We start from the raw sequence: 26,490 nt of genomic DNA on the forward strand, positions 1-26,490 counted from the left end.
AGGGGAGAGGGGAGAGGGGAGAGGAGAGGAAAAAAACAACAACAACAAAAAAGGAAACTAAATAGAACTGGGTAAAGTTCCATAAAGAAATGAAGGAGGGGGAGGTTCAGGTTGGATACTAGGAAGACTTTCTCCTCAGAAGAGTGGTGAGGCATTGAAACAGGCTGCCCAGGGAGGTGGTGGAGTCACTGTCCCTGGAGGTGTTCAAGGGATGTGTGGATGTGGCACTGAGGGGCATGGTTAGTGGACAATATTGGTGGTAAGTGGATGGTTGAGTAAATGATCTTAGAGGTCTTTTCCAACTTTAATGATTCTATGATTGTATGAAATATTTCTAACTTCTGCTTTGGCTAGCCAAGCAGCCTACCTTGTGTAACCGGAAGCAATGGTGGTTGTGCCAGCATCCATCCCTAAAGGTGAAGGCCTGAATCCTTTTCATTTCCATAAAGAGCAGACCTGTATGGGAAAACAGATGTACCCACAGTCTCCCGTGTCCCAGTGAGGAGTAACTCACAAGCTGTGTAGCCACATTCCTGCATTGGGAGGCTTCGTACTAGAACAGTTGAGGGTTAGGCTGCTGCCAAATGCTGTTTTGATAATGTTGGTTCACCAACATGCTAAATCCAGGTTAGCACCCTTAGTATCAGACTATATGTGCCATGGCTTCCTGACACATATGATGCAGTATAATCATGTGCTGCCCAACCATGGTGCAGTGTTTGAGTTAACTCCATTGCTGGCTGGTCGGTGTCTGTCAGCAGGGCAGTTGCTATGAGAAGAGCCCAGACAGGCTCTTTATTGTCAGATGGTGATTTTAGTGTGCTCACTATCATTTTCCTGATGGAGTGTAATTTTAATTGAGATGAAAGTGTCCATTTCCCCTAGCATATGGCTAGAGCTAGCATGCATGTTTTCTTATCTACAAGCTTAGTATCAGTAGAGCATACAGCATCATTTTATAAGGTGAGAGGGCTTGCACTGAGCAGCCAGTGCGATCACTCAGCCATATGGCTTTCAGCATGCACGGATGCACCTCTCACTGAGAAGCTGCAACATCTAATGCTGCACCACTGACCCTGTAAAACCCACATTGCTGGACTGCAAAGCCAAAGGGGGCCAAAGTGGCCAGAGGAGCAGCTCTGCAGCAGCCAGCCAAGCCCTGCACATCAGGTTTCTCCAGACAGAAAGCCACCAGCTCATCGGCTTTTTTAGAGAGCTGTCAAGTTTGCAGCTGGAAGCAAACTGGAAAGCACTTACAATCCTAACCCAATTGTTGGAAAATAAACAGCTCCTACACATTTAGCTGTTGCCGTAAACCCTGCTGAAAGGGTATGCAAACATGTTAATGCTTTTCTATTTGGCTTATATGGCTTCTTCACCAAGTAAAGCCAACTAGGGCAAGCTTGGCTCAGCGTATGAAAGACTCAGAGACTGGTAATACAATTACACGTGTACGCATATGCGCGGCGCATGAGATAAGCTGTAACATTCTCAGGGCTTTGAGGACAAAACTAGTTTTTTTTTTTTCCTCTGAGAGTTTCTTGCTGTCTAGGGTTAAATGTAGGTCAAGCTGTCTGAGCCATGTCTGTGGCACACAGAGTGGGATTAAATCGGAATTTTCCACTCAACTCTACTGTCAATCACTGTAATGTCTGCAAATGTTAAATTAATCTGGAGTGATCTGGCGTTGGCATTGAAGGGGAGCTTCTTGGGCTCAAGGGTGGCACTTTGGCCTCCATGGAAGAATTGCCTTCTTTCTCCAGGCAAGGGGTGGCTGCTTTCTGATGGCTTTTTTAAAACCCTGGAACAACCAGCGAAACCCAGAGAGGTGATAGCTCTGTACAAGGCAGAGGCGCACGGATGGTGGAAGGAGCAGGGAGACAGCACACCTGGCTGTGAGAGGGACCAAGAGCGGTGGAGGTGGGGAGGTGGTTCTGCACTGAGCGCTGCCACATTCTACTCCATGCATCTTTAAAGCAGTGTTAGCTCCTCCGTGCAAAGTGGTCTGTAGCAGAAGCCATTACCGAGTACAGAGTGTTTTGCAGTAAGGATCTGCTGCTGTACACATGTTAAGGCTCCAGGCACAGTCCATAAATCCGCCGGCATCCGGCACGTTGCCTTCAGCTCAGTGTGTGTCCGACACTGCTGCACATCCCGGAGTCCTTCCAACTTAATTAATATCTGAGGGTGATTTGCAGCACCCAGGGTAAGCAGAAGCAGGCAGTTAACCAGGACTAAGTACAGCAGGTGATTTCTCAAATGCTGAGGAACATTCTGGGGGTAATTAATATTGTAGACTGTATGGGGCACTGAGAAACGTAACTCGTTGCTTTTACCACGTGGAAGAGAATGGGCTAGCTCAGCTCTAAGTGCTGCTCTCAGGAGTAATCATTTCACACTTGGTCTGGAAAAAAAAATGTAGAAAACAAGCCAAAAAAAGAAAAACATCCACCAAGTTTTTATACTTACTCAGTGCTGGAGTTGTGTGGAAGTGGCACAATGCACATGGAACAAAAGCCGGGCATCGCTGCAGCAGAAGCAGGCGATGAGAACAGGATTCAGCAGCGAGGTTTTTAAAATGTGCATTTTAATTAGAACTCATTTAAAGCACGACCGATCAAAACAGTGATAATGAGAGAAGCCTAATTAATTTTTGTCTAAGCAACCAAGCCTCATTATAGAGTGGTCTTGGGGAAGAAAGGGGTTTGGAGTGGTACAACCAGGGTGTTTGTAATAAGAGGCAATACTGTGGGGAGCCTGGAAGCCAGACCGAAAGGTTTCACAGGACTGCAGCAGCCACTGTATTAATCTTTAAACAGGAAAAGTAACCCTACTGAGATGAGACATCCCATTTATATCCGAGTTCTGAGCTGCAACCATTGGCAAAGATATTAAAACACAATCAAACAGAATGGCATATTATAAAACAAATATAAATACAATTAAAACCAGATTAAGTAAAAGATGAAAGCAGTCTCAAAAAAGCAGTTTCCAGGGAGTTCAGGGCACAGACAGCAGAGGAGGAGCAGACGCTCGGAGGTCTGGAGCACTTCTAAGCACCCAGGCCCTAGCTACTTCCTAAGCACCAAGGAAGAATTAAAATGCTGTAGAGGGGGAGATGCTGAGTCTGGGTGGCTGAAGGGAAAGAGAACTGTTAGACTTTTAAAGGGCAGCAACAAAAAGTGCAGCAGCATTTAAATAAGGAAGCCATTTGAAGACAACAGCAGATAGGGCTCCTGTCCGAAGGCGGCGCGAGGGCTGCTCCTGAAGGAGGGTGTCAGAAGTGGGCTGGGGATGCGTGGCTCCCTCAGCAGCCTCTCCTCCACACGCTCTGCCGGAGTCAAAGAAGCCCAAGCAAGGGGCCAGAATAGACATGAGGGCTCCTACAGCAGAGGGATCAGCAAGCACATACATAGGTATAAAACACAGCACAAGACAAGGATTACGTTAATAGTCATGCTACGTAAAGCATCACTTGATACTTCAACATAAATAAACTGCTCGCTTCTTGTGTTGTTAAGCTTTCTAATAGCAAAGTGAGAGGCACCACCCATGGACAGTGTGATTTACCTTCTATTACCAAGGATACGTGCTTTTCCCCTCCAAAAAAACATATCCTGTATGTTTGCTTCTTAATCAGTTTCTTCAGCTTTGTGGTTTGGGCACGGCCCACCACTTTCTGGGCCAGCGCTGCCCTGCCAGGAGCAGCCACAACACTGGGTGCCCCAAACCAATCAAGGCGGTGTTCTCAGCCTGTGTTTCAAGGACCGAATCCACCCTCCGACTCTCTAATGACCAGCTACGAGCTTGCCAGCAGAAAAGCAAGGACACAGAAGGACAAGCATTTATTTTACAGAACGTCACCCCGGCATTTCACCCCCTCTTCTTTTTCCCAGCTTCACAAAGAAATTCAACAGGAGACAAATGCATTTCATGGTTTTTAATAATTTTGTGCTATGGTTTAACCACAGCATATTAAGAACAAGCATAAAATCTGTATTTAAAACTAACAACAGCACTTAGAGCAACATCTTCCTTTAAAAGTATTGCAATAACAGACCTTAGGTCTAAAAACTAGGACATCACCATTTGCTCAATTAAAAGAGTCAGATACACAACAGTTGAAATCTTTTCCTGTATATAACTGGGAGTTACGGTGGAAAATAAGCAACAAATTAATTGTGTTAAAAGGAAAATAAGGTAAAAAAAAAAAAAAAAAACAACCAAACCTAAAGCAAGCCAGGTTTGTCATAGCGTCACAGGAACAACTATTGAGAAATCCCAATACAGTTGTAAAAAAAAAGTACTGGTTTTTAATAGAATTGTTTTTACAACAATAAAATTTAAAAGAAAGATTAAATATTGTTGATAGTGCTGTACATATTTCAGAATAACTTGAAACAAAATGGACAAAAATAAGAGACATTGAAAATGTGATCTCGAAAGCCACAATGTTGGAAATACAAAAAAATCCATACAGCAATAAAGCATTTTACACTGTAAAATAACTAGCAAGAAGCAACAAAGAGAGGGTCCACACTCTAAAACCAGGCATTGGGTGGTTAGTTTTAAGTAAAACAGCCTGACCGATGTGCATACCGTCATGAAATGCTCTGAGCACAGCAGCATTGGGCAGTTGATAGCTATAAAGATAAAATCCCTAACAACGCTTACATAGCCTTGGTACTGCAAGTAGAAAAGGTTGTTAAATGATATTAAGGTGATTTTATTATTATTATTTTTGCTGTCCAGGCTCTACGATGCCTGAGGCTCTCCTAACTTCTGCTTATACTTCTTCTAACATCCTGGCTGCCTCCTGTGCTTTGTGGGAAATGGCAAAGTGTGAACACGGCTGTGAAGACACTCAGTAGAGTCTGCTCTTGCCACTGCAGCTTCAAAGCAAATAAGTGCCTCTGGAAGGAGACGTGCTCCTGTTTGGTCCACTCAATACACAAGTTTTGTTACGACAAATCACACCTTAGGTTCTTCCAGCACAAGGTTTGCTCTGTAAAGTCTCCTGCTAGTCAAGGCCTGGGTTGTTTGCTTTTCTTCCTTCATGCGCAGAAGTTGTTCTGCAGTGCAAACAGAGACGTGACACGGCCAGGCAAGACACACTTCCAGAACAACTGCTCTATGCCCTGGCAAACAATAAATGAGTTAACAAACGACAGTCGTAAAATATGCATACTTCACTATGGTACATGCTTACTGATAAAATAGCTCAGTAGAGAGAGGGATGAAGACAAACTACCTGCACAGGCTTGACGATGTGGAACTGGCCATAAAACTTACGGATTTCTTTAAAACAAAGAACAGAACAGCCACGCTCAACATTCAGACACGGGACGCCCATGGGGGGTTTTAAAAAGATATTTACAGACAAATGTGTAGCTGGAGTTTCAGGTCGGCAGAGAAGCCACAAGGGGTGGCCAAGGGCCACGCTCCGAGCCATGGCCATGAGCGCTGCAGGTGGGAGCCAGGGGCTGCTCAGCCCACAGGGCTTCACCACGGCCTTCACCGGGCCCCGGGTACGGCCCCCAGGCGATCTCACAGCACTGGGCTACCACCTGAAAACCGAACAAAAACACCGCCTCGACGACATCCCGACACGTCGCTACGTTACATCTGTGGTTAAAGCCTGACAAGTATAAAAAGTTACGTACAGACAGGGGTATCTATGAGAGATCAGCCGGCACCCATCAGCGAGAGGACTGGTCTGTCTCGGACCGACAAACTTGTACATCACCTACCGTCCTGGGATAGTTAGAACAAACAGCTTAGAAAAATAAGTAGAGTATCTGCAATTCTCTAAAGTAGAACTTCACGTTTAGTTTTCCTGAGGTATTTGCTTCACTGAACAAGCCACGCCGAGAGTGCGTGGGGCACGGGGATGTGCGGGGGGACCCAAGCAGCCGGGCAGGCCTGTCCCTGGCCAGCAGCACCCTACCAGCTGAAACGCACGGCACAAAGGGCTCCCTACACCGCGTTGGCTCCAACCAGGCTGGGGCCTTCCTCCCGCCATATTACGTATCGACCTAGGCTCAGCTGTTGCTGTCAGCACTCGGCATGAGGAAAGCAGGGCCTCAAGGCCTGCGCTCCACTGGGCACACAGCACGGCTTTCCATGCCCGCCCTTCAGGCTGGCAGCCCTGCAGCCACGCGGGCGCTGAGGGGTCCCCAGCCACAGGCCGAGCCTTCAGACCACACGTGGCGGCGGGGAAGCAGCACAGCAGGGCCGGCTGGTTACACACAACTCTTGTTGGCCTCCTTTTCATTTTGCAGGGGTGGTCTAGATCGGTTCCCACTTGTCTGAGCTTCACTTCCCATCAAGGACGCAGACAAAAAAAAGATCTGAAAGGTTTTAGCCCATTTCTAGGTTGAAAAGAAACAAAAGCAACACCACAACTTAATCAAGGATAATAAATAATGTATCTATCTGCTGGAGTAGTAGTAACTAATACTGGTCCAACTCAGCAATAGCAAGGCAACAACCAAGACGAGAAGCATCTAGCTGCAAGGTTAAAGCTGTGGAGGTTTCGTTTGTTTTGTTTTGTTTTTCCTTTTTCTTAAAGTGACACATTTAAAAAAAAAAAAAAACATCTTCACAGCAAAGATGCATCCAACGACCAATTGCTATACACAGGCAAGTCAAAAAGGATTTGTTCAAACTTTTTCCCTTATGATATTATAGTGATATTTAATAGGAAAATAAAATACATAGACTTTTTGTCATTTGTATGCATTCATTTGCAAATCTTCTTACAAAAGAGGACCAAGCACAGAAGCTGGCATTCACAAAGTCTATGCCATTATTTTGTGTTAAAATTGGTATCATCTATACATTATCTTACAGTATTAACAACATCTATTTGTTTTTGTGTGTTTGTTGTTCTACCCATTGGGTAGGATATGTGCATAATATATTCAAGTTATACACAGCACCATACAAAAAAACAACCAACCAACCAACAAAATCAGAAAGAAAAAGACAGACGACCAAAAAAGCACCATTTTAAGTGAGGCACAACAAAGGTGGGGGCGCGAGGCCTGACCCAACGCCCCCTGGAGTCGGCAAGAGTCCTCCCACCAACGGCACTGGGCGTTGGGTCAGGCCCTCAAGTGCAAGGGGATCCCATCTGCTCAGACCTGAACATGAGGCACCTTAGTTGCTTACAAACTACCAACATGCAAACCTCCTCAAAATTATACCTAGCACGTACGTCGATAACTCATTAATAACCCTACCAGAGCAGACAGACAAGCACGAACCAAGGAGAGAAAGGAAGAAGAAACGAGACAGCTTCGTCACCAAGATCCTACACATCCCACACCGTCTCAGAAAGCTCACATACCAAATCAGGTAAAACAGCAGCAGCAGCAGCAGCAGCAGCAATGCAGCAAAGAAATGACAGAGTCATCTCCGGCAGTAAATCACACAGAGGGCGGCTGTTGGGGTGAAGGGGAAGTTTCTAGGTTATGAGTTTGTTTCTGTACTGTTGACCAACATAAAAATAAGCTCTGCCGGCGCTGAAGCAGAACCAGCGCTATCCAGTTGCTTTTGCTCAGTCTGCAAATGGGGAGAAAACAGCAAGGCAGAAGGAAAAGCCAGGAGAGTTTGCAACACGTCTCAGTACAAAATCACACTGTTTTTCCTTTGAAAGCAGGATGGCCCTGAAATGCGTTTAATGCCAATGGTTGTGACTCTTTCAAGGGAACACCAGCAGCCTCCTGCTCACCGGCACGGTAAGGGACTTCATCCAAACGGAGCTGCCTGCGACACAGGAAAGAGTTCGCTGGGAAGAGACAACGGGCTCCAGCGTTGCTCATGGAGGCTGAATTTCGTGGTGCAGCTCCTGCTAATCCCCAAGTGGAGCCATACCAATAAAACGACTTATTTTTGCTGGTGTGAGTGTGCCCAGTGCGGCTTTTGCCAGCACAGTGACAGCAAGCAGAGGTGAGCCAGAAGGTAACTTGCACCCCTGACTGATGAACACAGGCTGGTAAACTATTAAGTATAAAAAAATCTTACCAACCTTTTCAGCTGGGCCATTCTCAAAACTTTGAGCTTCAGTTTCCTAATATGGAATAGAGGAAATACAGAGAGCTTGGGCAGGAAACCTCTGTAAATCCAACATACCCTCACAAGGGATTTTTCCACGTTCTAAGGGACTTCAGCTGGTCTCCTATCTGGGGATTTAAGACAACTGACACATTTGGGGTAGTTTAGAAGAGCAGTTATAATCATGCTGGGTGGCAAGCAGGCAACACAGGACATTGATGCATAATTCAATTCTTCCTAACAGTATTTATCTAAAAACCAAAGATGTAATCAAAAGCCAACCTTCATCTGAACCCAGTACACTAATGCATCCCTTGGTTCTTAGCATCAGTGGAGTTTGAAATAGCATGCTTCTGAGATTTAAAGAATATATGAATTACATTTGCTTTGCGTACATCATCACATGAGGTCTACATTAGCGCTGTCCCAAAAGCATGAAGATTTCTCAAAGCCCGGTGTAAAAAAAGGAGAGCAGTTGGATGGAAGAATGGACTAGCACACCAGGGCACGGGCAAGGATCCACTCAGCAAAACTTCCCAACTGACAGAAACAGGGCACCACAGCTACAGGAGTGAGAAACAAATAGTCCTCGTGCCTCCCGCTGTTTGTGACAAACGACCTGCCATTGTTCCTGGGAGCACAATGCCAGTTAGCATTTCTGGGAGGTGATTATGGAATAATAACTAATACACAGAGAATGAATGAACAGGTCACAGGCACAATTTTGCATGCAGGTATGTATACACACATGTGCACATCAACACGACTCAGTGGTAACGACCAGAGAGAGCCTGGGGACAATCATAAATACCTTCAAACGTACCAGCAAGCATACAGTTTAACCTTGAAAAATAACAAAACAACAACAACAAAAAAGCAGAGAGAACAGTTTTAGAACATCAATTTCCACCTGCTTAAGTGTGCAGGGCTCAGAGTCAGCAGAACGCTAGCAGCCCATCTGCTCCAGAGCATCCCCATGCTCCAGCCAGTACCGGGGTGTCGGCCTGCAGGCCCAGCACCGCACCGCCTGGCAGGGCTGGGAGAGGCCGCCACGACGCAGCTTCCTCCTCCATCGCAAGGAAAGCACATTCCTCCCCAAACCTTTTTCCTATGGCTGAGCACCCTGCACATCCAGCCCTGCAGGATCACAGGAAAACACAGATGTATTTAGCACCAAGAAGGGACCCGTGCCAAACCGCTAAAGGGAAGAACTAACCTTTGTGGTAGACAGAGGAGAGGTCATCATGCTTTAATCCGTAATAAAAAAATAATTCTTTTAGCATGAAAATTTCTGAGCTGGGGACATCGGAGTGAATTTTGGGAAGATGGCTTATTCGGCAAAGATCAGGAGATGCAGCCAGAGTTCAGGCTAATAGGATTGATCAGACAGAACACTCCACGTGTGCATTATGTGTTTTCTGTGCATGGTAGAACACCAGTATGGAGTTGTAATCTACATAATTAACCCTATAAGGCTTACTGAAATCTTTAATAGCCTACACAGTTACATCTGAGTGGCCGCGGAACGCTGCTTTCTAATTCTGGATGTTTTCAAAGGGAATTCTCCACAAATGCTGCACAGAATTACCTGCATTCAGAGAATACCAATTTCTAAACCTGTAAGTATTAATAACACTATTCGTTATTTGTTTCTGGTGCAAAGGCACACTCCCTCTCACTACAACAACAAAAAAGGAGCACACACTTCTGCAATGTTACACTGTTGCTGGGATTCCCATCAAAGACCCTTAATATTTATTCAGAAATAGCGCATTTACTCCCGTCTGAGGCTCTCAAACAAAAGCAGCGGATGACAGCTCGCCTGCACCAAGCACCAGGCCATTACTATTCCTTACTGATGGGCACGCTGCCTGCATGCGAGCTTTGCACAGAAAAACACAACTAGAAGGCAAAGATGTAGGAGGAAATGCAACCGTTAGGTGAGCAAATATTAAGAGGTGTTTTTTTCCCCACTACTCTTTTCTACAGAACGGGTGAAACAGCTCACATTTTCCACACACAGAAAAACGTCTTCAATCAAGGAACTGAGACAACCATCATGCCCAAGAACATGAACGGAATACGCAGAAATTCACGGGCATACAGAGATGTCAAAGGATGGCAAAGGGCTGACTTCAAAGAAAGTATGTTCCCAAGAGGTTACTCTGAAGGCAACTCCAAGGCTCGCTCCTGTGAGATCTGCACACGGGGAGATGCTGGTGTTCAACTAGTCCAACCCCAGGGCCCCAACCAGGCGTGCTCAGACACAACCACGGAGTTCCAGCTGCTCTCGCCTAAAGGCTTCTTGGCTAAATAACCCTTATTGAGGCAACCGCAAAGGATCTGCGTAGGCACACGCACTGTCCGGCCAAAGCTCGCTTCCCAAGGACAGCAAAAGTCACCGAAGACCAAAATCAACACTGGTTGGTTTTGCCTTCTGCAAACGTTTCCTAAACTAGCATGAAACCAAATTAGCTTATGAAGAAAACAACCTGTGCTGAGGCCCACATGACACACACGCACACCCAAGACACGCACACTGTTTTGGCATTAAAACTCTGCATAGATCAAAGATTCGCCTCAGGTGCCCAGCCAGAAGCCATGCAGAAGTCCAGTCTCCGGCCGCAGGAGCCGGCACCCGGTGCACCCGGCGCTTGCACCTGGGCACCAAGCACAAGGCTTCAGGGGGTAGAAAAGGTGAAGAGTCGATGACGCGTACACACACACACATATATTAGAAACTATTCAAACTAAGACTCCATAGGTTCTTACTTTAAGTCCATTTCCAAAATGCATTTTAAGTGCAAGTTGTGCTTTTTTCATGTGCTTGTGCTGCCACCACCACCATTCACCAGCTGCCTTCCAGTGCCGCATTTGCTTCCACACAAAACCAGGTAGGGAAGAAGCGCCCCGCGCGCCATTTTACTAGCAGGCAAAACCTTCCCATTACTTTTAAGACCAGCGTGACAAAAGCCGGGCTTACGGACGCTTCGTTACTACACGAGTGACCTCCACCCATAAGCACAGTCCTGCTGGCGCCCACGGGATGACGTGCGCAGAGGAGGGCTCCCACCACAGCCTCCAGAGCCAAAGGCCAACACAACAACCCGCCTGCCAGCCCCCAGCACTGCTGCGGAGACCACGCGGGGGTCGCAGCCACCCAGGCCCATTCACTCCAATGGGATGGATCGCCAGGGCTGAACTTCAGTGTCTAAAAGATGCAATGGAGAGCGCAAAGCACAACAGAGTCTCACATATGTTAACAGCATTACAGGGGAAAAAACCCACCTTGGGTTTTAAACAATTTATTGCATAATGTCATGATATGTGACTAAATACACTTCAGGCTACAGTGAGAACAAAAATCTCTACAATCTTAAGTACTGGCGATACTGCATTATGAAAAGAATGGCAGCACTTCGTTAGAATCAATACAAATCAACACATCTGGGCTTTTGTTTTGCCTCTTATGAAACAAACAAGTCTAAACTGCAAAATAGCTAAACCCTAAGTGATGGAAAATGCTGGGATGTCACATTTGCCTTCTTCCATCCAAAAGTCTCCAAGACACTTCATTGATGCGCTGTTACTCGGATGCAAATTATTGCAAAGTCGACAAGTTAAGTGTCCCTGTATTTCTCGATTTGTGTAAGTCAAGAGATGTTAGGCTAAGTCCTGTCCCCTTTTCTAGCAAACCTGGGGGGAGGGGGGCAGACTCCTCCAGATCACTTCTGGGGCTCAATCGTTATTCCACAGGTGAAAAGACAACATATAGAAGAACTTCACATAAAACAGTTCCCTCATATATAATTTTTAAAACATTAAGATAGTGCAACTTTTTAAAACACATTTATCACAACACAAATTAATTCCTTGCATTCATCTAAGTTCTCAACTTTATACCTTGGCACACAAAACAGAAATTTTGATTCATATTTCAAAAAAAAAATGCACACCCTGGGAGAAAAAAAAAAGCAAACTGGCCAATTCTTCCCCCATTTAACTAGCAAAGCCTTTGTCTTTCTGCCATTCAGTGAGTACAAAATCGGCTGTACAAGCCTCATTTCTGTGCTAAGTTTATTTTTAGAATTAAATAATTGCAATAGTTTATTAAAAAAAAATAATATATTCCCCTCCCTCCCCCCCTCCCCCCGAAACACTGCTCATAGACAAACTGAATGGAAGTTTGTATTTCTTTCGATCTGCTTTGCATGCAATTCCCCTGAAAGGAATCAGAAACAAACAACTGGTTTGCACGTTTGGTTTTACTAAGTTAAGTTGTACCACGTGAAATGTTAACAACATTGTGCACCGGAGCACGGGGCTCTTCCTCCGCCGCCCTTCTTCAATCTCTTGTCTTCAGTCCAAACGCACCTCGGAGAGTGACTTAGACCAGGTTCCCTGGTTTCCGGTCTTGGCCTTTGCTGGGGACAATTGTGCTCTCTGAATTGTTCTGCTGAAACTGAAGTCTGCTCCCCCTCTGCGAGGAAGGAGGAGCGTTGCTGTGCTGGTGATGGAAAAACGAGGAGCCTGGGTAGTGCCCCATGACCTCGCTGTACGTCGGGGGTGGTCCTTCCATCCTTCCATTACTGCTATAGTTGGTTGCACTTATGCCCGAATTGCTGCTCGGTGGGCAGGGGCCCCCATTGTACATCGAAATGTCTATCAAGTCGCTATCAAAAATGGTTCTGTTGGGCGGTGCCCTGACAGATTCCCGGTTGAGCTCCATCTGCTGCTCTGGGTCCCGGAGCTGCAGGGTGCAGGGGCCTTGGTATGGCGGCGGTTCTTCCCCATCCGAGAGGGAAATGGTTGGAGGAAGGTCAATCTCATGCTGCATGTACGGGTAAGTGGGCTGGAAGCGACTGAAACGGTCCCGCTGCATAAAAGATGGGGCGGTAAACCTGTCCCTGGACCTTGGAGCGTACATAATCTGCAATGGGAAGAGAGAAAGACGTGACTCCACAGCTGAGCAAAGCACTGAGGGCTCTCCGTATTGATGAAAAACTAATAAAATGGAAAGCGTTTCTCTCTGTCACCTCATCAGAGGTTCAATCCTGCAGATAGTGTTGCATGCATGCTCCCACACGCGTGCATGGAAAAGCAGAGGTAGGAGTTCAGGAAGGATCTAACACAAGGTATTGCAGAACAGCTTCAAAAAAGATGATCCTACACGGCTCCTTCTAACATTAAAACATGCAGAGCTAAGACAAATGAATTCTGCTTCTGTACACAGGAAACACTCCAACTTATTTTTTCTTCTAGTCTTGACAATTATTTAGTTCTACAAAAACATCCCAATACTGAACTTCAGCCGCAGCCTGAGCCTACCCCTCCTACTCTGAGTTAACCTAACACCCAGCATTAACACAGAATTCATACGGTCACTTTAGTACATTTTGTGAAGGTCCAGCATATCTCACGCCTTCACTAGGAGAGCAGAGCAGGTGTTCTCCTCCTCCTCAGCTCTCAGCCTCCAGGGAGGACGTCTACACCGGGAGTGGAAAAAATGTCTCTGCCATATTAAGCACTGGAGAAGGTCAGGATTTACAAGAGGAAGAGTTTGAGATAGTCTGTGAGGAGCTGTTGCTTCTCACTCGACCCATTCCAAATCTGGACAGACACTCCAGCTTCTTAGATCTAGATCTATCAAATCATTCTTTTTATTCCTGGGTCCTCCCAGGATCTTCAGTCCCTGACCCACACAAATGCAGTGCCACCTGTACAGGAGAGCCAGGCCACTCAGGACACAGCACCCACAAGATACCACACAGGCCAAGGATCTGTGCTGTCCAGAGGATAAGAAACAGTGGTGACAGGGTATGTGCATACATTCAGAGAGAAAAGCAACAGGTCTCCCAGATTCCACTGTAAAATTACTGAGCCACTGCATGTCACTTACCTGTGAATGTCTACTAAGTTACAGGGAGCTGCTGATGGAGATGAGGCATCAGGCAGTTGGAATGTCATTCTCTTAATGAAAATGTCTTAGACATTTAAAGAATGGGAGTTAAGACAGGCTCAGATGTCCACATGACTGTGATTCTTGATCTACGCTCCAAAGGCCTTATTTACTACATAGATGCATGTTCAACGAGAAGGCAAATATACGTAATGCCAAAGATGGTAAGAAATGTGACTGTACCTCTGAAGCACCCTGGCGTGAAACCGAGCTTTCCGAAGGCCACAAACACCCTTCCTGCAATGCAGAAACGAACAACAAATGAGAAAAATCACATGACAATCCTACCTCAGTACCACAACAAGCAATCAACTTCTGACGATTGGTTACCCACACCTAGGGGAACTTAGGCTCTGCTTTCTAGAAGTAGAGCAAACAGCAGCTCTGCATCCAAGCAGGTCAAGCTCAGCGCACTGTGAACGTGTAGAGACGCCAGCCACAGCACTGGGCCTCACAAACCACAGGGATTAAGCGGGCCAGTCCCAGCTGCATGTAGGGACGTGGCTGCCATGAAGTCTGATGAAGCCCGTCCTGCTGCCCAGTGTCCTGATAATATACAGGAGTGAAAACAGCGCACAACAAAACCCGATGACACCTGCCATGTCCCATGGAGAAGGGACATTCACTCTAAACCCAGGAATATCCTGGTCAAAACTGTCAGGTGCTCAACTCCCACCACAGAACAGCAATGAAACAGGTTTCAGCCACCAGTTCCCCTCTTCAGGCACTTCCCAGCCACCTTCTCAGGCCAAAGTGGTTTCACTCTCATGCCCCAGCAGCCTGCTTTAGTGCTGTACCCAGGGCAGAATAAATGGCTGAAGACAAAGTTGTCAGTAAGGGAAAACAGCTTCAGGTGTACTGTTATTTTCCTTCTCAATTAATTTTTTTAGAGTAGCAATATGTACTGCAATTAATTTATTTTACTGGAAAACTTCAAAGCTGAAAAGGACAAACTACAGAAGCTACAAAGGACAGAATTTCAACCTTACTGGAAAAAAAAATCAAAACAATACATGGTTATGAGCATTTTCTTAGTGCTAAGTAAACCTGCATGATTTTATAGGCATCAGAAATTTCAGGAAGGAAAATGCACACTGCAAATCCTACTGTACAGCTTTTTCTCACCAGAGCATCTTTGAACATATTTCAGATGTAAAAATAGACCTAACTAGATGTTCAGCATGGCACTCAGAGACCAAAACCGTCTGTGATCTTGTCAGGAGAGTCCACCACAGAGGAAAGCTGTTCTGGGAGGAATCTCCCATAGGATTCAGCTGTTAAGAGAAATGCTTTGAATAACAAAGCTTGTCAGTCACTTCTCTTCTGTAGCTATAGACAGCAGATAAAGAAGACTGACAATTGAAGTTATTTACAATTTCCTTTTGCAAGTATCCCCACTCACTAACACCTGAAATGACGGAAGAATCTTAGGTAGATTCATGTACTACAGCGGCTATATAAGATTTTGCCAACTGCAGAAATGTTAACTGTGTAACTGCAGTAGTTCAAGTTACACCAGTATCCACCTTCCTTTCTACCTCTCCATCACCCAGATGCCCACATTTTGAAATATCTGAGGGTGTATTTGCACAATTATAGACAAGTTATCAGCAGCTGGCCAAGCACGCTCCAAGCCTGCTGCAATTCTGTAAAATCTAGTAGTCAAAGCTCAAATGCCCAGTTAATGACCCAAGGGCTGCATACAGCCTCCTCTTCAACAGCAAACTCCAAGTGATGATTTAGAATACGACAGTGTGTGGCTTTATGCTTAGTGTCACTTTCTCTCCTTTAAAACGTTCAGGTTCAGAAGAGAGAAAAAAGCCAAAACCAAAGACCCAGCCCAGAAAGGAATTCAATCCACCCCCAACATTCATGTTACTTAAAAGTCACTTCAGAATGTGTTGCCGGTGTGAAAAGTGATGACCCCCATCTTATTACCCACCAAAAGCAGGAGACTGAGAAGAACACAAGGAGATGGCCTAGCATAAAGCAAAGCTCTCCACACAGACACAAAGTAGGACCTGCATGCTGCACCTCGGCACACAGAACCAAGGATCAGCCTTGGAATCAGCAGCATCCAACAGAATGTACTGCTACTGCTGGTGTCTGAATCCTGGTACAGGAGAAGACCATACCTGGAGGCACTGCAACTGCTGCAGGGACCCGCAGAGAGTGACTAGGGTGCTGGGATCCCATGACCAAAACCAGGAGCCCAATCCTGCTGTGATTCTTACTTAATGCATGGACAAGTTTTAGAATGAACGGTGAGAGAGGCAAGGAGAAAGGGAAGGAGCTGGTAGGGTCACCTGCACTCAGCTTTAAAGGAATCCTTTAACCTTTCTAGAATAGGAACTTATTGCACAGTGACCTGCAATGACAAACACAAACAAGGAGAGGGGTGTCCTGAGCTCCACTGGTCTTGGAGTGATGGTGAGGGGCTGAGAAGAGAAGAAAGGAAAAAACCTGCTGCTGCAGGATGGAAATATCCCAGAGACCTTTCTTCATGGCGCAGGAAGAAAGAAATAACATGGGACTGCCATGAACAATCTGGGCTGACTGGTTGCTTTACACAAAGGGAAGGTGTTATTTCTTGCTCCCCCCCTTGTCCATTTACTTGCAGACTTTCATTTGACAGCTAATATGATTCCATGTGGCAGGATCAGCAAAAAGTAACAAGTAAGAGCTGATAGCATTTGTATTTATATTCTTTTGTACTGGAGACCCCATCTTAAGGAAACCAGAAACAAAGTCAGTCCTACAAATAAAAGCAGATCATTTATTTTTTGCTATGCAAGTTCCAGCACTGTCTCTCGGGCTGGGCATACAGGAGGAGACAGGGCTGGCATTCCTCATGTCAGACTGCCAGGGACAGGCACGAGGAGCTTTCAGGTGTGTCAGTGAGGGCTGAGCCTGAGTACCTGCAACCTATGCTTCTTTTGTGGCCTATACGTCACCTCCCTGCTTCTTGTAGTACTTGATAGCCTCAGCCACTTCAACTTGCTCCTTTTTAGCCTGAAGGTCTGCAGGCGTGAGCTTCAATATTTGTAAGTGAGAGGGAAGGAGAGCTGATCACTCATCCCCTGTGCCGCAATCACTTTTAACACCATTAGGTTTTGGAAGAAGGATAAAAGTCTTCATGGTAAATCCTAGTACTTACAGATAACACCAGAGTAAGCCAAATCTCAGGGCTGCAAGTATGGCTTTGGCCAACCTTACCTGCCTCTGGGCTTTACAACAATTCACAGATACACATTTTAAGATTAGGTTTTGAAATACCAGCATCACTTACTAAATCCAATAGGGTGATTTCTTGATTGCCCTGTGATGATGACTAATCAAGGTTTAGAACTTAGGGGACTTGATAAAGCTAAATAACTTGCTTCACTCACATTTTACAAACATTTATAGCTTCAGAACCAAACAGTTCAGGGAGGTGACTTTTTCAGGCCATGTTTAAGCACTGTGCTTCCTGCGGCTCTCACTGACACCCAACTACCACGGGTGTTGGTAGCATCAGCATACTGATGGACAGGACGAAAGAAACAAACTGGAAGAGGAATTTTTAACTCAAGATAAATTGCAGGTAAAAACATATGCTCTGTAAGAAAAAATCCTGAAACTGTAATGCAGCTTAACCAACCCATACCATCACAAATTTGCTTATTTACTGAATCCCTTCAGAAGATCTTTAGGCTTTTTTTCACTTTTTCCACTTTTCAGTTTCTGACAATGAGAGCTCTGCCTGAAATGGTACTTCCTGAGAAACAGAAGTCAGCACTGCACTTTCTGAAATGCATTTTGAAGAATCATAGAACCACGACGGTTGGAAAAAATCGCTAAGACCATCTAGTCCAACCACTGACCCATCCCCACCATGCCCACTAACCGTGCCCCTCAGTGCCACATCTTCACGTTTCTGGAGCACCTCCAGTGACGGTGACCCCACCACCTCCCTGGGCAGCCTGCTCCACGTACTAAGAGCATCTCACTTTTCCCCTTGATTTTATATATAATATATAAACATGTATATATAACATGCACATATATGCATGTACACACCTCTGTTTTGCAGGTGAAGCATTAGGCAGGCAGTGCAGTTTCTGACTGCGGCCCTAGGTGGCAGTGCCATATTACACCACACTGAAGCAGCGCTCCGGGAACACACACACACACACACACAGGTCCCTGCCACGCTGCCTCTTAGCCAATGCAGTCCATCATAGCTCCTAAGATGCAACGCTTTCTGTCCCAGATACGAGCACGGCAAAACTGCTGATTTGTCCCTAACAGAATGACAAGCATTGCAGTCAGACTGCTCTTTCCTTTAAGATCTGCATTTCCCGAGGGCAGGAAAGGTCACAGTGTCTGGTGGAAGGGCACACAGTTCCAACCAGGGGTTCAAGAATTACGGAGAGTCCGACTCTTGCTCTTACTCTGCCTCACGACATTTGCCATGCTTATTTCTGCTACTTAATGCTTTAAAGTCTTTATATTTCCCCAACTTCACAACATTTTTCCACTTCATCTTCATGTAAGTGAAGGAAACAAGCATTATTATGCTTCTTTTAGGTTAGCTGTTAGGGGAAACTGTTTACTCAGAGGGCAGTGAGGCTCTGGCACAGGCTGCCCAGAGAAGCTGTGGGTGCCCCATCCCTGGAGGCGCTCAAGGCCAGGTTGGATGGGGCCCTGGGCAGCTGAGCTGGTGGGTGGCAGCCCTGCCCATGGCATGGGGTGGGACTGGGTGGGCTTTGAGGTCCCTTCCAACCCAAGGCATTCTATGGTTCCAGGATTTAGAGATGAAGCAAGTTGCCCAAGGACATGCTGAGTCAGTAGCGCTCAGGAGTCAGTGCTCCTTCCTTCAGGTCCCACCTGCAGATCTCCTCGATGCTGCTTCTCTTATTAAAGGTGTTCTGACTTCATTGTGGTGGACTTCAAAGAGCAGCAGCCAGAACACACTGTCGTCTCTCCCAGCAGGCAGGAGAACGCAGTGTGCACCCAGCTCCTGCCAGCTGATGTCTGGCACAAAGGAAGAGGTTTGGCCAAGCAGGGTGGTCTCTCATCTATGCTTTCCCCTGGCCATACAGTTGGGCTCTCACTGGCACGGGGATTTTCACAGTTCCCACTCTCCTGAATTTCCACTTTTATTTAGAAAGAGCAGTTCTGGGACAGCACACAGTGCTTTTATGCCCGTGCTTGTGGGCCTGGGCACTCAGGACAGACCCCAGTGGCAGCAGGCCGGCCCCAGCACTCCACACTTCATCCCCATTGATTCGGTAAGAGACAAAGACATAATGACAGAAGCCACGAAGACGGGGAGGAGGAATCCATTCAGCACCATCAGAAGCTCATTAAGCACCTCCCTGCCAGTCACTTCATGAATCAGTCTTCCTTCAGTGTCCCCCCGGAAATCATAGGTGATGACACTCCGAATTAATCACCACCACGCACGCTTCATCTCGGTACTGCCCTGGCATCCAGCACCGCCTCAGCCCTCCCACAGCACAGCAATCGCCTGCACCCCTGGGACACACCTCTCTGGGGCTGCCGCGTGGCTCCATCCCAAAGCCGACGGTGGCTTTTCTCCAGCGACGCGGCCTCGACCCCACCTGCTGCCCACAGGCTGGCCAGAAGGGGGAAATGTTTAATATTTCATTTGCCGCGATACAGACACCGCTTACGCCAACACAGCTGGCGCTCGGCGGTGCTCGTGGTTCTCTCCCCCAAACTTGTATTTCTGCTCCTCTTAAAACCGCGGTTAAATTCCGCCTCAGCTGGTGCAGCAAAAAGGGCCTGTGTGTTTTTAGGGTTTGCGTGTTCTAATATCCACACTGGGAGACAGCATGGCTTGCACCTTGGCAGGAAAACCTAGTACTTGTGAAAGCTCAGAAGCCTGCCCATGTCCAGCTGTGGTCTGCTTAAAGCCTCCACACAGTAAGCAGAGCAATAAAATAAACACAGATAGACCAGAGAAAAGACCAAAATGTGGTGAGGCTCTAAAAAGGGGGAACATAAGGAAAAAAATAAAGTTGAACCAATGGCCATACAGGAAAGTGTATTTGTAGAACAAGAATGCAACCACTACTTCTCAGGAGGCAACTATCGTATTTTATGAGATCAGTCCATTTTCTACCCTTTGAGTGTTACTAACACCTGGGATTCTACCAATATTTCATCTTCTTTTTGATATTCTGATCTCTGGAAAATGAGAATTTCAACCTCCAGGCCTTTTCTATTTTTCTTTTAACATGAAGGAAGTTCAGACAGATGAAGCAGAAACCCACAAACACATACGCACACGTTGCATTTCATTATTTTGAAGCCCATGGGTTTTACAGGTGTAAGGCTGGTGATGAAGGTGGCAGAGAACTGACCCTTGCATGGCTGCTGTAGATCTGCAAGGCAGCAGAATGAACGAGATGGGCTGTGGGCAAGCTGGGCAGTTAAGTGCAATTCAGCGACAGCTCAGCTGCTGGAAAGCACCATCACCAGAGACAGGCCAGGACTGAGGGAAAGGTGCACAGCTCAATGTAGCACAGGCATGGAGAAAATAAGGCCCAACTAAATAGGAAAGGCAGGATCCTGTCTCCAGCTACACCTCTGCAGCGTCAGCCAGGTAGAGGGGTTTCTCTGCATAGCTCACTGCAGAAATAGCCACCTCCTTTACTGTTCTCCTTCTAAAAATACTGCTGAACTTCCTCTGTTTGCATTCACCATTTCTCTACTGACAAAAGGCCTGAGTCAGAATGACATTCCCTGGACGCATTAGTGGTTAATAAACATTTAAATCCATTTTCAGAGTCAGTACACCACAGAAAGCCTGTTCCCTTGGGAAAAAGCCTGCTTCCCAACAGCACTCGCACACAGACCAGGGCCTGCCTGGTTAAAACACAGATGTACCTTACTGACCCCGCATCTGCAGCACATGCTATCACAGAATCACAGAAAGGTGTGGGTTGGAAGGGACCTTAACGTCCACCCAGCCCCAACCCTCTGCCATGGGCAGGGCTGCCACCCACCAGCTCAGCTGCCCAGGGCCCCATCCAACCTGGCCTTGAGCGCCTCCAGGGATGGGGCACCCACAGCTTCTCTGGGCAGCTGTGCCAGCACCTCACCGCCCTCTGAGTAAAGAACTTCCCCCTAACATCTAACCCGAATCTCTTCTCTTTTGTTTGAAAACATTCCTTCTTCTACTACCACTATCAGACCATGTAAAAAATTGCTCTCCTTCCAGTTTATATGCTCCCTTTATGTACTGGAAGGCTGCAATAAGGTCTCCCCGGAGCCTTCTCTTCTCTGCCATCTACTGGCCTCGTGCAACCCACTCTGGATGGCAAGACCAGATGAGTCCCTTCCAATTTCACATCACCAGACAAATACTTCTGTTTCCTGACTGTCAGACGCTGCACACTACTTCTGTGGTCTGTGCTGCAAAGAGCACACAGCTGGTTTCTGCCAGAATTTCCTTCTAACGCTTAAGAAAAAGGAGAACTCAAACATATTTCATATCCGACCTCAGAGAACTCTCAAGTCCTCTTCCCCACACAAGTGGCCTTTTGCTTACCAGAAACCAAGATGAGTAACTGTGCTGACAAACCCACACCTGTCAGAAGTAACCAGTTCTTGCCAACACATTATCAGTTCCTACGAAGAGTGCGCTCAACTGTGATCACCATTACTTACAAAGGTGCCATCAAAACGAAACTGAGTCAGAGTTTTAAAAATGACTGAAGAGGAGTTTTGGATACTAAAGCAGCTGCCGAGTCCTCGCTGTCAAATCACATGTCCTCACTTGCAAGAAGATGATGCTTCCTCCCTGGTTTCCAAGAGAAAAGGCACCATTCACTCTAATAACAGTCAATACTAATGAACCATGCACAGGAAATAATGGGTTACTTCATGCATTTGACAGCTCACTGCCATTTTAAAAGATTTGTGAAGATGAAAATGTGTTTCCTTTATCTAAAATCATGTCATTTTAGGTACTCATAGCAATTATAGCTAACATTTTCCAGACAGAAGTGTGATTCTTGAATTAGTGTGTCCATTTCAAATAAATTCTCGAATTAATCCAGTCAATTTTTCCACTCCAGAAGTCAACAAGGTTAAGGTTTCACAAGCTCTAGTTTCACCTGTAACCAAATTAGAGCTCAATACTCCTGGGTAGCGGAGTGACGGGCAGCAAGGCTGCCTCCTCTCAAGGAGGTGGCTCCTCTACTCCCCTGCAAGGTGTAAGAGTCACCGCAGAGGAAGAGTGCTAAAAGAACAATTTGTTTCCAGCCAGATTAGCCCCCTGAAGCTCTCACTGTGTCCTTCTGATAGGGAGAACAAAGAACGGGGGGAAAAACTCAACCGGTGTGGAAAAAAGGGTGTGACAGCGGACTGAAGGCTAGTTTAAACTGACAGAGACTGTGCCTTCCAGTTGCAATCATACAGTTGTTTTGCCAGTGAAATGAAATGAAGTGGTGAAACCAACAGAGTTGCCAGGAATTCAGTGCATCACAAAGCGACCCTCGCAAACTGCTCTGTGGCCAACACAGCCAGCAGAGAAACCAAGGGCACCACTGAGAGGACGCCAAAAAGCACATCGGAAAAAGGATCTCCCTACAACATCACGGGCTGCTGTGGCACTGAAGGCTCGGAGGGACGTCTCTAGGTCAGGGATGCACTGTGGTTGACCCTAACAACGGAGCAGCGCATCCCACCCAGCAAGCCTCCATCTCACAAGGCAAGTTAGGTACTCATGTACTGCTGGGTTGACTATGGATGGCCTCTGCAAGTCCAGATGGAGATTCAGCCTTAAGCCTTTCGCCCTCTAGCAAGACATCCTAGCCACTCCAGGTCCTTGGGAAGGATACAGTGCCTAACATTTTCTTGCTCTTTGACTGAAACATAAACACATTGTCCTGGGCAGCTACTGGAAAAGTTCTGGACCCAGTAAACTATCACTGCAGCTCCACAAAACAGTAACAGTGGTAAAACTCCAGGACATTAGTAAATATACAAGAAGTCACAACAACATATACGTCAGTTCTTCATATTGAAGGAAGTAGATGGCTTTACTTCTCCTCCATTCCCTCCCAAATCGCAGCAGCAAAGAACAGTATGTCACACCTGAACCTCCAAGCACAAAATGACAATACAGAAAATAGCTGGGCCTAAGAATACCAAAGGCAACACATTTTAAATTTATGTTCTGTTTTTCCCTCTGACAAATGAAAGCAATGTCAGTGACAGAGCTAACTATAGGAAACACTAAAACTGACAGCAGTTTTTTAAAACAGTTGTGTGTATCAGAGCTTCTCTGCAGCCTCTGATGCAGATGAGCACAGTATGAAAAGGAATTTGGTAGCAGAGTGCGTACTCACTGTCTGCAAAGTATCCTCCTGTCTTCTGCTTTGGCTCTGTCGGTTGATAAAGGAGCGCGTCGAGAGTTTGTAATGGTTCAACAAGCAGATGATCACTACCACCATAACAGTTATAACCACAATGATAATGATGATTTGAACGAACTCCAGTTCAGCTAAAAGAAAGAACAAGAAAAATATGTCAGTCACACACACGATGTAATTCATCACAGAAATAACCTGAAAACACTCCATATTTCACCAGACTCAATGCTGCCCATTTTGCAAAGTTTTGCAAAGAAAATTGTGTCCTAAAAAGTGTGATTTTTTTTTCCATTTTATTGCATTGCTAGCCAATCACTGTGAGTGGCTGCAGGTCTCAGGTAAGAAATTTCTCAGTGATCTTTCACTGCTGCCTTTACTGGTAACCAATTCTTCAGCACAAATAACTTTTCTGGGAAGAGAAAACAAAATGAAACAAATCCCCTATTTTAATTGCCACTGGCATCACCACGAGATGCCAGAGGGCTCGGTAAGCTTCAAAGCAGAGCTCACAGAGGGAGGCTGCAGGACACGGTACCCAGTGTTCCGACAATCCACGTTCTGCTGCTGGACTCAAAACCAAAATCGGGAAGATTGAGGAGGGAAAAAGTTTCCTGAAAACTACCAGCTAAGTGTATGAAAGTTGCCCAAAGCTGAGAACAACCTTTTTCTCCAACTGGATCTACACAAAGTATCTTTTTCAATTACTTATTCCTCTCAAACTAGAAGAGAATTAACTTTCTTAGGACATTCCCATTCAGTCAAAAATCTCAAAAGAGATCTGGCACTCAATACCAAGATATCTTCCACCACAGTTAGAAAGAAACCGGCTCTTAGTGAGCACCACCAGAGCCCACCACTGCACTCAAAGCTCTGCCCATACTACTAAGTATATTTAGAAATGAGTCACTTGCAGTCACTTTTGCACCCTCCCAGCTACACCAGAGCAGCATGGGTGAGCAACGTAAGGGAAGAAATTGCCCTTTGGTAGCTACAGTTGCTGATATTTCTATGGAAACTGTGTTGCTTGCGGGGGATGCTCTCATCTTGAAAGACAACCTTGGTTAATGGGAGGAGGTCTCAGGCAAAAAGCAAAGAAGCAACAGGAGTTGCTCAGCTTTCAGCACTTTGCAAAAATCACACTACTTCTGGGCACCAAAACATGAATTTGGGGGAACCAATATAAAATTCTTGCTTTAAAAAGCCAGCGAGGAAAGAATGACACCAAAACGAGGAGAATAAAATAAAAAGCCAAAGCAAACATCAGAGAAAACAAGTCTGTCCTCTCTTATCTCTTTCATTTCTAGTCATCCTCAACCTTCTGTGCAATACCAGTAGCTGAAGCTTACACGAGCACACCGCCACAACACTGAGCTAAAACCACGTCCTTCGCACACGCAGCATCGCCTGTGGCAAAGCCAGAGGAAACCCGAGGCTGTCTCACTACTCTCAAACCCCTGACAAACCAATCCCCAGACCCAGAGAGCCAGGAGCATGCTGGTGCCCAGGAGGACAGGCGCTGAGAAGTGCCCAACACAGGCTTGCCAAAGCTGCAGTTCAGATTCCGTGGCTACCGTGCATCAAAGGGTTTCTTTGACCCCAGGTCTTTTGGCTTTTCCCCCTCTTTAGTCCGTGCAATGCTTTAGTCTGGACACGGAGAGAGCCTTGCTAAAGGGCAACAAGCAAAACCGGTAGTGTTGATTTAGGCTTTCCTAGAATGCAGAGATCACTGGAACGGCACGTTGCTTCTCTGCCTGCCAAGGGCACTCTTCTACAGCAGCCGAGGCCCCGTCATTTCAGTGGCAGAGGACGGCACCTCTCCTTTGGGAACCAGCGGTTGGGGCTGCGTGCACTTCCCTCCGGGGAGGGCGGGGGAATCGCCGGGACGTGCTGGGCTGAAACACTATATGCGGCCATGCGATAGGATCACAGCACACACGCATGAGCACATGGGATTTTCCAAGCTCAGCCTTCTGTCGCTGACATTAGAACACCACAAAGCATCCTGCTGCTGTTCCAGAGGAGGGGAAGAGGCGTTTAACCTCTTCTTCCTCCTGCCCCTCGAGCTCACCAGCGGGTTATTAATAGGAAAAGGGAAAGAGCAAAAGGCACGGGCTGAGGCTGTCTGCGTTTGCTGGCACCGCTCACGGCGGGGGAACGGCTCCTGGTGTTTGGGCACACACACTTGGCACGCGTGCGGGGGGCGAGAGACCCCAGTGACGTGTGGCAGCCCCCGCGCTGCCTTCCTGGCACAGCTTTGTCCTAATATGGACTTTTTCCATAAATAAAGTGGGGGAGAAGGCAGGGGGATAGGGAAATGGGACATTTTCACCTCCCGGTATCCGCTCCATGCACAGACACACCACTGCTTCACATGCAGGAAACAGTACTTATATGACGCTTTTTTCCCAGAATAATACTTTTCCTCATGAAAAAGCCAAGCATACACGTAATGAAAACACCTTCACAGAAGAGTAAGAAAAAACGAAATCATTTATTGCCCTATCCATGCCCATGCAAGTGGAAAAGCCCGGCTCGTCGCCCGAAACCACCCTCTGAAAGCCGGCTGTGCCCTGCGAGCCCTCCACCGCGTCCCGCAGCGCCTGTCCCGCGCTCCCGTCCGAGGGAGCTCCCGGAGCAACGCCCGCGCGGCCACGAACGACAAGCGAAGCGGGAGTACCTCGTTCCAACAACAGGTCTCTTAACCGTGCATCCTTCACCGCGGTACTGTTAAGCTGCTCCCTGGACATACTGTGTCCGCTGGGAAGGGAGGGCCTCCGCGCCCCGCATCGCCCGCCCGCCTCCGAGCTGCGCCCGGCTGCTCTGCAGTCTGCCTGTCTGTCTGTCCGCCTGTCTATCTCTGCAGGCACCGGGCGGAACGCGGCTGCACTCAGCCCGAGCGGAGCCGCGCGCTTAATGACCGCGCTTAACGATCAAACCGTCTCAGCCGGTTGAACGCCCTTCCTAGGCTCTAGCTGGAACCAGATGCAAAAATAATAACTGGGAAAAAAAATTAAAAAAAAAAAATCAGCACGGGGAAACGATCCGCACCGCTCCCGGCCTCGCAGCTCCCGCCTGGCCCCGCAC

General features: G+C 46.8%; 1 protein-coding gene across 9 annotated transcripts in view; it reads right to left on the bottom strand.

The window, feature by feature from the left end:
- The window catches only part of LDLRAD4 (low density lipoprotein receptor class A domain containing 4), a 272,734-nt gene continuing 250,169 nt past the window's right edge, over positions 3,926-26,490 (bottom strand). For 5 of the 9 annotated variants that reach the window (XM_021388865.1, XM_021388866.1, XM_021388873.1 and 2 more), the window contains 3 exons: positions 23,383-23,537; positions 14,201-14,254; positions 3,926-12,988 (listed from right to left, as the gene is read on the bottom strand). In XM_021388865.1, coding sequence (XP_021244540.1) covers positions 12,446-12,988; positions 14,201-14,254; positions 23,383-23,537 — 752 coding nt within the window. In that variant the 3' untranslated portion in view covers positions 3,926-12,445. Of the gene's footprint in view, positions 12,989-14,200; positions 14,255-23,382; positions 23,538-26,083; positions 26,449-26,490 lie in introns of those variants that run through there. The other 4 variants (XM_021388869.1, XM_021388868.1, XM_021388870.1 and 1 more) reach the window with 4 other exon arrangements.

The sequence above is a fragment of the Numida meleagris genome, chromosome 2 (assembly GCF_002078875.1).
Source record: "Numida meleagris isolate 19003 breed g44 Domestic line chromosome 2, NumMel1.0, whole genome shotgun sequence".
Lineage (NCBI taxonomy): Eukaryota > Metazoa > Chordata > Aves > Galliformes > Numididae > Numida > Numida meleagris.